The sequence below is a fragment of the Dicentrarchus labrax genome, unplaced genomic scaffold, assembly GCF_905237075.1.
Source record: "Dicentrarchus labrax unplaced genomic scaffold, dlabrax2021, whole genome shotgun sequence".
Lineage (NCBI taxonomy): Eukaryota > Metazoa > Chordata > Actinopteri > Moronidae > Dicentrarchus > Dicentrarchus labrax.
In genome coordinates, this window is record NW_026136709.1 from 16,961,063 (window position 1) to 16,974,655 (window position 13,593).

The following is a 13,593-nucleotide window of genomic DNA, read 5'->3' on the forward strand; positions in this document are numbered from 1 at the left end:
GATGGTGAGAGATGTGTTGCCCCCTTATCCTCGAGCCTCAGAGGCCAGGGGAAGATTAGAGCTCTGATCTCATTCCCAGCACTTGTTTGGAGTCTGTCAGGAAGAGAAATGCCAGCATTAGAGAGGTACCGCCACACTCCTGATATGATGAAATAAGGAGAAAAGGGGAAAGGGAAAAAGATGGAGGGATGGACAGAAAGGACCCTGCCCTTCTCTGAAGTGTCAGTAGCTTGTTTATTCTATTTTTCATCATAGCTGCTGGGGCAAAGATTCCCATTTTTCCTTTATTTCTTTCCCCCCACCTCGTAACAAAAACCACTGCTCTCATTTTTTATAGGTCTTGCAAACTCTCATGCCCCAGTGAAAATTACATTGTGAAACGGTAGAAATTTCAGGGCTGCCTGTGCTCTGCCCCTGTCCCTCTGAGCTTTCAAACAGTCAACAGACTGTGAAGAATAAATAATAAAAAACTATTGATTATTTTGATGACTGCAAGATTCAATTAGGTATTAATTTTGCCCTCCAGTGGACCTATCAAGCAACTCAAAGGAGAGGAGGCAGGAGGTGGGGGTGGACCCAAATGCATGCAGAGTGTGGCCAGGCTCAGACAGAGGGGAAAATGTGTTTACCTCGGCGGGCAGAGAGGTGCATTGATGCGCAGTGTCCCACATTTAAGTGCTCCACAAATGAAGCCCTGATGACTAGTGACATTGTTACCAGGGATATGAGTATTGACCAGCCGGCTCACGTTTTTAACGACAGCTTAAACTATTTCTATTGATTAACATTTTCATAGATTATCATGTGTCATATCAAAGAGGGCTGTTCCCCGTGATGAGCACATTAAAAAGGCCCCTCTGGGCAGGAACTCATCGACCACCCTGATAGAAGTGGGGAGGGTGTTGATGGGTGCAGGGGCAAGATAAGACTCACCCCCCTCTCCTTTTTTTTCTCCTTTTTGTGTGCCTATATGTGCTGGTCACCTGTCCTTTTACTCAGATATATTTAGGTTGGACTTGATTCATAAATAAGAAAGAGGAACGTTGTCCTGCTGCTCTGTGTCTGTGTCTCAGAGCCTGAGGTGGGGTGAACACTGTCTGAGGAGCTCTCCAGTCAGGGGACACAAGGGGGAAGAGACAGAGGGAGTAAAGGTGGGAGGGAGTGTGTGTGTGTGTGTGTGTGTGTGTGTGTGTGTGTTGTGTGTGTGAGGGAGAGGGAGAAGGAGGGAGGAGGTGACATCTCCACTGCCTGTCTTAGGAAGCAACCTCAGGCTTGAACCTGTGGTGGCCACTCAGATACACGAAGGTTGAGTTGGCTGCTTCTGGTTCAGTAGAAAGCATGTGCTAGCTGGTGTCTGCACTGTGGTGGCATGTTGTAGCTGCTGTTTGACTGACTTCAACATTTGGACTTTCTGAAAACTCTTTCTTTCTTTTTTTTTAAATTCTTTTCTTCCGGGGCTTTGTTTAGGTAAGGTCAGTTTTATAACAGCTATTTGGAAACTTTCCCTTTTAATGTCTATAAAAGTAAAAACAAATCTATTAATCGTATGTAAAGTGCAAGTTCCAATAGATAAAGTGTCCTGATGGAAACATTAAAACCTCTGATGGCATTCATAAAATGCTTTTTAAACCGTGATGTTTCGGTTTATTTCAAAGTTCTTAATTTTCACTTTGGTGAATTTTCTCCTATTTCAAGACGTTCAGACAGATAATACTCCAATCTCTAATCTCTACTGTAATCATGTAACTGCTGTTCATTCTTGGTTCTAAGTGCTGACAAAAAAAATTAAAATAATTGGGAGAAAAATTTGGGAACATCAGTGACTTCATCTCTTGTTTAAATCAGGCCTGAAGTTCGTGTTGGCTCACACTCTGCTGCAAGATGTCACCTTTGATCTCATTTTGTGTGCCCAAATATGTGTAAATTGATATAATCACTGGTGTGTATTTCCACTCATGTCTTCAGATGTGGAATTATATTTATTTCATTTATTTATCAGCGCTCAGCCAATGGACCCTCTTTGTAGACTGCTGTCAGCTTAGTGTTTGCTGAAGATGAGGCACATGTCAGGTAGTAATGAGCCCTTGGAGATGGATGTATCACCGTTTTAGGACTGCAGGGTATAATGGTAAAGCCACGCGATCCGTAACAGTTCTTCACCAGGCAGCAGCCGGCAGCATCAGCGGGGTAGCACCAGCCTCAGATAAAAGAGAGAGCTGGAGAGGGAGGGAGCGGGAGAGAGAGGGAGAGTGATGAGTGAGCAATAGAAAGGAGAAGCTGGGTAGAGAGAGTGAGTAGAGACATAGAGAAGGAGCCGGTGAGGGTGAGACGCCGAAGCACATCTAACCAGGGGTGTTTTCTCTTTTTTTTCTCCTCCCTGTTTCCCACCTGGGCTCCCCAGCTCCCTCCAGGATCCGATGATTACAGGGCAGCTGAGCAAGCCGCTGCTCTCCCTGCGCAGCGACATGAGCGCGGCAGAACTCCGGGCGGACGACAAAGCGGCCACCCCAGACAGCGATCTGAACGACGAGCCCCTGCTGCTGCCCTCCGAGGCCACGGACAGAGAGGGCACTCCCAATAAGCTGTACGGTAAGTCGGCTCACGCCACCCGTTTTGTGCCTTTTCCTCCATAAAGCTGCTGGTTGAGGTCTGTTTTAGGCAGCGGTGAGGTGAAACCAGAGGGCTTCCAGTGCTGGGACAGGTGTCAGCAGTGTCAGGCAGCGAACTAAGTTTAAGTGCAATGAGCAAGTCAATGTTTGGCTCCTCTAAAGCTTGGATATCTTTTTAAATTGTGTTTCATGTCATTTTCTGTGTGGGAAGACGTTTCGTGCACCTTCAGACGCTCAGTTGATTTTTGTAGGGGACAGTCTGGTTAGTTGAAAGTGTATTGACAATACAACAGGTAATTATATTGTGGTTTCTTCTGATGATACGGCACACTTTTATTGCAATGTCTGTCCTAAAAACGTACTCAGTTTTGATGCTTCATCACTGCTGTTTATTTTATTGCAGCTTCTTTGCATGACTTTTTATGTGGAATATTATTATATTTAAAAGTTTAACTGACCCTTAAAAATATATATTTGACCTGTCAGGATATTTAGCTTCAACCCCACCTTCACAACACTGGTGGTGTTTGGTAATATTATGTACTTTTTCCTTAATTCAGATGGAGAAAATGTCACATTTGTCATTTGAACATGAATTATAATCGCAAAATATTCAGATAATTAAAACTTAAAACCTCTACTTTATGTCAAATGTTGTATTTTACATCAGTACATCAGATATATTATTATTGTTCTATATAATTGCAGTGGTTTATCTTCTTACTGTTATTTATTTTCAGTTTTCATTCGTTATTTTTAGTCTTTTGGCATCTTCAGTTGCAAATTATCTTCAAAATTAGCCAATTTCTATATCAGCATGCCTCATTATTTTTGCAGTTATCTCATTAATTGAGTGTTCACACTCTATTTTGGTATTTTGCCTAAATCAGTATGTGTGTGTGTGTGTGTGTGTGTGTGTTTTTATTTATTATGAGCTGTTTCAGTCATGTGGACTAATTCAATCCCTGTGCCTTGTTACGAATCAATAAGCATAATGATATAAATTACTATTTTATTACATTTATTAATTATTTATTGTAATGAGAAAGGTAATTTAGCCCTTAAGTTGTTGTTTTTTCTTGAGATGCTTTTATTGGAGAGATTTTATAATCGTTAGAATCAGAAATAAGTACAAACTGAATATTTGTATTTACATCAGATTTCAGTTTCCAGTAACAGCAGATTTAAGAGATGTGTCCTTGTGGAGAGAGCTAAAGCATTTAAACTTGAATTTGTATATTTCATTTCAAGGCAATTATTAGCATGTTTGCAATGTATCCCATCTCTACTAAACAAACAATTCCCTTTGTTTTTATTTGCTTAATATCAGTAGAAAGCTTCATAGAAGAGACCTTTCAAAATATTGTGTGAAACAAATTTGAAGGACTTCTTATTAAAGAGCTGATTTGCTTCACATATCCTTATTATCAATTACCACTGCTGTCCAAGTTTTAACATTATTATTATAGTATTTGTTTTGTATGTGGATGTAAGGGGACAAGTGACAGAAAATATCCTCTCTAGTGGTTTTAGATGTTGGTTTCTGCTCTGTTTATTTATACAAACTATCTCCTCTGCTTGTGATGTGTTTTTCTGTTTTTCTATTTTGAAAGTGTAAACTGTGTGTTTATTTGTGTACGTGCACGCCTTTGTGTGTACGTATGTTAGACTTTGGCGTATAATTGTTTTATTGCTGGTTATGAATTTATACTGCAGTAAACAGTGCATGTTTTGGGTTTTTTTTTTTTGAGATTTTAATGAGAGTTGTTATTGTGTGTGTGTGTGTGTGTGTGTGTGTGTGTGTGTGTGTGTGTGTGTGTGTGTGTGTGTTTTCTTGGGATACTATAGTGCCCATATACTGAGCTTGCCAAACATTTGTGAACGAAATAAAATAAGAGTTTGGAGGAGGGATAGCCAAATATCACTCTCAAACCTCATCAGCGAGAGTTCAGCTGTCTTGTAAATCCTTATTTCAAGAATAAGCCGAGGCTAGAGTCTTCTAAACAAGGACTGTGTACTGCAGGATTTGTCTCAGAAGTGTTGCAATTTGGTTTAATAAGCATCAAGTCTCTCTTCGTTTCTGATCTGTCTCTATCTGACTCATCTCCTGCTGCTGACTTTCTACTTTTTGCTCCTCTTTTTCTCTCGTGCACGTTCACTTAAATGTTGTTTAAATGCTTTGCTGTTTATTTATATTTGCAGCTATTTTAGTTTTACACCAATAATGAGACTTTGTTAAAGAGAAATTATTTAGGAAAACATGAAATTATGTAACATGTCGCTAATTTCTTAGATTTTTAGTGTCTGTTTTGTTCTCGGTTTTTCTTTGATGGCACGTCTTAATGCTGCACGTGGCTGGTCAGAGCCGCTCCAGTGTAACTTGTGAATTTTGGGGGGAATGGTTTCTCTCTGGCCGATGGCAGAGCCCTGGGCTTTGCCAGCGGCAGGTTTGGTTTGGGAACCACTGCCCACATGACCTGTCAGAGAGAAAAGCAGGGAGTGATGAGGAGACGTAGCATAGTCGTGTCTTCTGCTTGGGGTGATAAGAAGTAAGAATGAGAGGGAGAGTTGAAGAAGACAGACTCAGCATCTTTTTATACGTTTCCTTAAATGCCACCAGACAGAAGGGGTGATGGTGACTGTTTGCTAAATTTTATTTTACTTAAGGATGGTAGTCTCCTTGTTGCAATTGTTTTGTTTGGTGTTTAGTTGAGCTTTGAATTAACATTTTGGAAACTTTCACATTTTAATTACAGTTGATGGATAATGTTACCCGCCATATGAGTGGAGTTGGGTCTGTGAAGCCTCCAGAAAAACCAATTGAGCGTAACACGTGTTGCCATAAAGGTATGCAATTTCCACGCAATGAGACGCAATGTTTTTGGTATTTTGACCCTTTGCATAACTAATCAATTTATGAAAACAAACATTTTAGACAGTAATTACGATCTTCAGGTTTGATACATTGGTTGGATTTCATGTTGTAGTTAATGGAGCCACATTTGCTTGCATTTGTGATTGCAGTGAACCCTCGTGGTTGCAAGGATACTGTATTAAGTTTGCTGTTCTCACCACTATATTATCATCATGAATGCCACGGATATGAAAACAACCCTGAATTGAGCCTTTAAACTAGGCCTTACATTATTCAGTGGTTTTCTTTATGTGGTTCTGAACTGATTCTTTCCCTTTTCTCTTGCGTTGTGGTGAAGAAGCAAGGGAAGAAAACTTTGGATTCCTCTGTTTCAGAGTATAGAAAAATGAAAACTTTGTTCTGTTACTTTGCATAATCTCTCTGATACAATGCTCCAATTTCATGATTGACATTTCGCACGCGAACCAACACGTTTATGACATGCACAGAATAACAGTACACACTTGTAGTTTCAATGAAATGCAAATCATTGTGAGACTTAATTTGCTCCCCTAGAATTCAAGTATTACTGTATCTATCGTGTCGACAGAACAAAGCCATCTTGACTAATTTTAGAATAGTTGTATTACGTGCTCATTCATAACGCAGCTAGTTGAAAGTGTGCATCTTTTGACTGATGATTGAAACCTGTAAGCCTTCTGCTGAGGACGACCTACGGCTAATTAGTTGTATACTACCGGAAAATACATGGAGTTGTAGACGATCTCTTGTCTCTGGGGCTTCTTTTGTACAAAAGCTGTGATAAATATGCAACTCTCTAACAATACTGAGCACTTTTGAATCATCATTGCTGCAGTAATTATGCAGTCACCTATGAACTTTGATATAGCTGCGTGTCTTCTTTGTGCCATATACGCGTTTTTATATTTAAGAGCCTACCACAACTTTTCCTCCCCACAGAGTTGATGTATGACTTTAGTTTGTTGCTAGTATGAGAAGACGTCGGTGGGAGACAATGACAGTAGCGGTCATGTTTGTCTACAGTAAATTGTCCACCTTCTACACCCACCACATGCTTACTGCAGTGGTGAAAGGGTCGTTCTCCTCCTAAAAGCTTGCCTGTGCAAATAGTCTTCCACTTCAGCTAACAGGGGCTACGAGGCACCACAAACATCCTGCCGCCTTGTATTTATTCCAAGTAGAAGTGGACATTAGGTGGGAAAGCTGTGGTTAGTAGGGCAAGCAATTTTTTCAAAGGACGAGATGGTGTTGGATGCGTACAGTTTCTGTCTTCTCTTCTCAAGCAAATCTCCCCCTTTCAGACATCAACAGACAAGATAATAAGACACTCAGAGCACAATTCCGTATTATATTCAGCAACCAAAGGCTCATCTCTTGTCAGTTTGCATTTACTCTCCCAAGGATGTGACGCTTCTATCATCATGCTGTCAAAGAGAGCCTGGCTGGAACGACAGGAGCACTCATTTCATACACTTACTGTCTACATGAAATGGTCTGCACTTATACGAATTCTGCCAAAATGGTGGAACATTTTCACAAAGGTCACCTAGAGACCCCCCTCCCCAAAATGAATCTTTCATTGATTCCTGGTATTGGAGGTCATTCAGAACAAAAAGTCCACGCTGAATGCCACATCTGCTGTAATGCTGCAACTTGTTTTTGTGTATTCAAGGCTTGTTAGGGTTCACTTATTATCAGATCGCTGGATTAGGGAACTTAATTTCATCTGGACTATGCGTGGACTAGTTACTCACATAGGAACATCTTTATTGTTGCAGTACTTCTACTTAAATGTAGCTTTACATCTGTTTTATTTTTATTTCGTGGTTGTGCATCTCAGATTTTGAGTTCTTGGGTTTTTTATCTAGTATTTAACTTATTGTAAGTGACCAAATTCCTTTTAATGAACGTCAAAGATGTGAGTTTCCATAATTAATGAGATGGATTTATTTATTTTCCATTGTGCATAGGAATAGCTACTCACAGCTGGAAAAGATGTAAGCTAATAGTTTTACTGTGGTGAGACAGCTTCAAGAATACCTGGAAAACACATAAGAAAAGTATTAAATCTCTCTTCAATCTAAAAAGTTTCAAAATTATTTTTTTTGTATAGTAACATATTTTGGATATTAAGTGCATACTTTATTATATTATTATAATGTGTTGATATGGGACAAAACTACTGTCTTTCGTGGAAAAGTCTCTTTTGCGTTTTCAAATTCATACACACATGTAGACACACAAAGAGCCACGCACACACACACACACACACACACACTGCTGCAGGCACGAGTTCTTATTATTTTTGTGTAATCAGCTTAGTGAGCAGGATGCATGGTGGGATAGGCTGCTTGCTGATGCAAAGAGCCTCGTAATGTTGTGTGGTGAGGTTAAGTAATAAAGTGGCGCAAACCCAGTGCTGAATGGGCCACGCTGAGTAAATAAGAGTGGATAAAGGAGACGGAGGGAGAACAAGTCTCTCCCCAGGAGGTGGATCTCATTATAGGGATTTCAGCTGTCTGCGCAAACTTGAAAACAAGCTTAATGCATGCCTATAAAGCAGGTGTAATACATTTGCTAATGTGCCCGCAGTGCCCATGGCTACAGCAATACAATCACTGCGTGGCATGGAGGACAGGGAGGATGAACACAAGGCTGATGTCTTGTTTTCGATGCAAACAGCAACAAAGGTCATCAGGTTTCACGGATGCTTGGTTATGCAGAAATGACTTTGAGCAACACATAGAACTTCAAAAAACTGACAATATAATTCTCCCTGTTGCTTGTATATTTAAAGTTAAGAAGGTTATTCGCGCCTTGTCTAGAAAGTATTCCGAGGAAAAGCGCATTACAAGTTCTGTAAGGTGGATAGCTGTGGAGAAAATAAATTGAATTTCAATATGTATTTATTTTAGTCTTACACTATCTTTAGGTTGCGAAATCATTTTCAAAAAACTTGTATGTTGTGTAGCTTGTGCTCCATAACCAATATCAATAAGCCTTTCATGTAGAGCTAACAAAGACGCATCACATCTCCTGGCACGGACACGGTTGGTGTTGAGATGTAATTGAAGCTTCAAGGGTCACATTTTTGGAATAGAAATTACAGTCTTGTCTTTGACTTGTGTGGCGTGAACCAGAGATGCATCCCACAGCCCTTGTGTCCTTCACAAGCCTTTATTATTTATAACGCTCGCTCTTTGAGCAATGACCAGTACTAATGCATAACCTTCTGTCCTTCTGGCTGATTCGCTTCCTTTGAAACCAAAGATTGAGGCAGGAGAAGTGGGTGTATGGTGGATGAGGCAGGGGTGTGGGCGGGCAGGAGAGGGGGGGAGCTAGTATAGGGCAGTAGAGATCCAGGCTATCGAGAAGTTATTATGTTTTCTCCCTTTATATCTGAGGATGTGGAATAACACTGTGATGATTCTTTTCTCCAGAATAGAGTTATGTGCTTCAAAGCAATACTATTTCCTGACGTCCCTCCTTCCACTATTTGTCTGCTCCACAAGAATAATGTGCTGGGAGGGGTGGGGTGGGGTAGTTGTCTTTTAGCTGCATGATTATTTGGTTGTTTCCACCTTTACTCACTCAGTTCTGTAAATATCACTGCAACAGGAGAACACAGTAACGACTAATAGAGGACTTTGTTCAGATAAACTCGTTTCTAGATAAACTCTGTTTAGCTCAGGTTCAGTGGAGGTAAAGATATACTCTTGTGCAGCTCGTACCACCTGATGTTATCCTATCGTGATTGAGCCTATGCTGCGGCGCTGGGGTGATCCATTGTTATTATACCTCTATGACAGAAGGAACGGGTGAGGAGGCGAGAGGAGAGGAGGCTTTGAGGGGCAAGGGGTGGAAAGTGGGACATAGGCAGCATTAGTGCCGGATAGCCTGGGGGGCCCAGGCTGATGTGTCAGGCATGACATGTGGGTGTCTAGCCCCCCCCACACTCACAGAAATACACACACACACACACTGGACTGCCCTCGCACCCCACTGGCTACTTCTACATGTCCTGCAGTTGACCAGATGCAACACAGGATGGGCAAAAAGATGCTGTTTTTAACGTGATTACTGTTGGAATATACCAGAGTGAAGGTCAACTGCAACTTTTTTATTATTTTTTGTTATCGATTACATTCATTCTGCTAAATGTTGCAACATAGTCAGAAATGTCTATTCCAGTTCTCCAGAGCCCAAGGTGACATTGATTCATTGTTTTACAAGCAAACAGAAGAAAAATTAAAGACTTCAAATGATTATTCAGTGGGAAAATCGTTCTTGACTAATCAAGAACTAAAGGACTAATTGATTTAGTTTTTGACTAATTGACTGAGGTGTTACAGCACTAGTCAAAAAAATGATCAAAAAAACTTCCATTTAGAGTTTGTAACTATGGAGCTTTGTGCAATTAGATGTTATTTTCATGATTAATCATTGAAATGTATTGTCTATAAAACGTAAACATAAATTAGTAAAGAATGTACATCACTATTTCCAAAGAAAAGTGATTGTTTCATCCACCCAACAGTCCAAAATCCAAATATATTTACTTCACATGATGTAAAACCCAGAAAACCTGCAACAAGCTCATAGTGGAGAAGCTAGAAACAAAACAAATGTTCGACATTTCTTTCTGGAAAATGAACTTGATTGATTATCCAAAACAAAGAATTTTCTGTGATCAACCAAGTGATTAATAATCATTTTCAACTCTAGTCATGAGAGCCTTGGGTTTTGTACACAGTACATACAAAGATGTATGACAGAGTAAGAGGAAGGCCTTTATCCAGCACAGGCTCGCAGGCTGCCGGCAGCAGAATCCTATTTACAGCAAATATCATTTAAGTAATTTAGGAGGAGGAGCGATGGTGAAGCAGGCATCTCCTAAAAGGCTTACAGCTCTCTAAAGCTGGTCTTCATCTCAGCGTTCCGCCTTCGCTGATGGCCGTAAAAGGATGAAAAATAATTTGGATTGTTATTTGCCTCTTTCAACCCTGAGCTAATCAGGTTGACATTGCTTTGGGAATGAGGAGGACGCACCATAACAGATGTGCTCATGTGCAAAGTGTCCCGAAGTCCCCTGTGAGGATGTAACACAAAAGCTCTCTTCTCCCCTCCCTCCCTCCATCCCTCTTCCCCTTCTCCATCCTCCTCTCTTCATCACACCATCTCTCCTTCTTGACCTTTGAAATGGGCATTGCCTCTTCTCACCAATTTACCTCCCTCTGGTCCCTCTTGTGCTTGTGCTGCTTCCATCTCCACTCCAGCATCAAGGGAGAGACAGGTAAGAGCTGGGGCAGAGCACTCTCATGTCAAAGAGCCTTTTGGTGAAGACCTGTGGCCACGAGTGAGAGCATAAGTGTTAGAGCACAGGGTCCTTACTACTTTAAGCATCGTTTGCATGCAGATTCTCCACCCATTCATCAGAAACTGGGGGCTTACTTCTACAAACTGAAGTGTACTATTTCCTCTTGTTTACATGTAAAAACCTGCAGCCTGTGGGGACATCTATTATATCCATTTCTTCTCCGCCTGCCCTTCTTCTTCTTCTTCTTCTGTCCTCTGAGTCTTCCCTCCTCTGCTTATAGCTTAACAATCACCTCAGAAATAGTCCCAGAACTGCTGAGGTGTAAAATCCTTTCTGTTCGGCACACTCCATGGCACCACCTCCTATGTAATTCCTTGACTCCATAATTCCACTTTGTGGCAGAATAATGAATGAGATAGATTTTTTTTCTCCCCCTCCCCTGTAAGGTCTACGCCCTCGCGCGATGAGGAATCAGGCTTTAATGTTTGGGGGCCCGGAGAGATTGCCGTGGCCTCTTCTCCCTCTTGCCCTGTGCCGGGCTCTTAATTAAGGAAATGACAGCTTTCCTAGCAGCAGCAGAAGCCATAATGTAGCTAATAGTGTTACAGGCAGCCACTCAAAAGTCAGTCTCTGGTGATTTTCTATCCCCAGAAACACTATTGAGCTATCCTTAGCAGCTTCTCCACCCTGGCCTCTAAACAGAGTATTACTTCCCTGCTGGCCCAGAGGGAGCCATCTGACTAAGAGCACCTGGAGTTATTGGCAGCAGATTATGCCCTGTGTTATTGTTGAGGGCTTTGGAGGGAGTAATGAAACACTGCGCTAAATCACTGGTGATTTTGGCTCTCTTGCATTCTACAAGGAGTTAAGTAAATCACTATAAAGCCTACACTGCATGTTTTAGGTCACTCTCTTCCATACAGCACCATGCTTTGTATGTAGCATTACTTTTTGGACTTTTTCTCTCCAGACTGCTTCAGATAGAAATAGAAGTGAAATGATCTGTCGCTCTACATTTTCTCTCTCTCTCTCGGTTCTCTCCGCAATGCCACATCAACTTTCCAAGTGGTATTAACAAAATCAATGGTCAAACAATCTGGGACAATTGGTTGTATATTGATGGAATTAAACCTCGTGTATGATGTGGCTTGTTGTTTATCTGGGCCCAGTCTTTACGCTCCAACAGCTCACAGACCGCTGTCCAACAAACACTCTGAATCAACGGCACAAACACACGTTTGAGGATGAAAATTATATTACTGTGCATGTTTTCTTGTGCTATAATTACCTCTGCTTCAATAATTCAATTTATCATAATAATTAAGAATGTAATTAACTTATAATCTTCAGTCTTTTTTTAAATGTGTTCACATGTGAAATTATTTTTCATGGATTAGATTTCAGTGGCAAAATGATTGACAACATCTTAATAGCAAACACATGCACTCAGCCAGACATTTTCAAAAGGACCATTATAAAAACGGGGCTTGGCTGTTCATTCTGAATAGGCTGAATCGTTACCAGGCCTCTCTCGTACATTTGACAACTTACATAATGCATTTCCACTAAAATAGCTTAAGTGTTAAAGCTTCTTTTATGGGCAAAAATTGATTCATGAATGCACTGAGGCGAAAGCTAACATGAACACAAAGCTTTCAATAACACCCATTTTATTCAGACTGTCAATGTATGAAGCGGTTGCATTAGACAAGGTGGCATGCTGATTGCTTTATGAAATCCAGGCTAATTGTTTTGTGGTGTAGTCCTTGGGGCACCCTGCATTAAGACAGGCCGAATGAAGTCAAATAAATATAGCTCTTTGCCCCCCCACCACCCTTCAACAACCCAACACGTACACACACACTGTACAGAGAGACCTTCTGCCTTGTGTGGCATTGAAAGTCGCTCTCCAGTGGCCACTTTGGTGATCAATGAAAGAGAATTTATATAGCAGTGGATATTGGCAATATTTCCATGACATAAGTCAGATCAAATTGCACTCTGTGCCCTGTAATAAATGTAATTATTTCACTTTGTACTAAAAGAGTATTTTCACCAAAGATCATGCCACTGTCAGAATGAGTGCGGAATTTGTACTCTTGTAATTTAGTTCATCCTGTTACTTTCAGTCAAGGCTATGAAGAACACGTGTGTATATTAAGTGTTTTTTGTTATTCAGAATAAAGATTTACAGGCACTTGAGATGAAGCTTGATGTCCTAGATAAATGCAAAGCTATGTTGAATGTACATCGCCTGTTCTTTTATCCATTTGTCCTCTTCTTTCATCTCTCCTCACATCAATACGTCCATTCATTACATTTTATCCATTGTATAACCTGTGTATAATCATGACATCAAAGGACTTTCTTTTGAGTAAAGTTTCTCTTTTTTCCTCCTGTATATAGTATTAATCTTCATCTGGAAATCCATTTAAGAATCATTCACGTTGGCTAAGTACATTTTTTAAAAGAAAAGCAAAACATGTACAAAGATTCTAGTAATAAAAAAGAATTGGAGATTGACTCCCTGGATATTTCTCCTGTCAGCTATTTAATTTAGTTAAAGAAATTACACAAATCCTTTGGGGGAAGATGTGCATGTGTATTTATTTATTATTGATTTTCCCCCCTGCGATAAACGTGTTAACGTTACAGATATTTGCAAGGGGATGAAGCTTTCTAAGTTATTGTGAAATGATGCAATGAAAGGCATCAAATAATCGTTATTCAGAAAGTCTCCCACACTGTTTATCAGATAGAATACATTATTC

At 40.5% G+C, this 13,593-nt stretch overlaps 1 protein-coding gene across 2 annotated transcripts in view; it reads left to right on the top strand.

The window, feature by feature from the left end:
- Positions 1–13,593, top strand: part of pou6f2 (POU class 6 homeobox 2) — a 76,585-nt gene that overhangs the window by 6,269 nt on the left and 56,723 nt on the right. Inside the window, exons 1-2 of one of the 2 annotated variants that reach the window (XM_051411234.1) lie at positions 1,293–1,467; positions 2,402–2,589. In XM_051411234.1, coding sequence (XP_051267194.1) covers positions 2,418–2,589 — 172 coding nt within the window. In that variant the 5' untranslated portion in view covers positions 1,293–1,467; positions 2,402–2,417. Of the gene's footprint in view, positions 1–1,292; positions 1,468–2,401; positions 2,590–13,593 lie in introns of those variants that run through there. The other variant, XM_051411233.1, reaches the window with a different exon arrangement.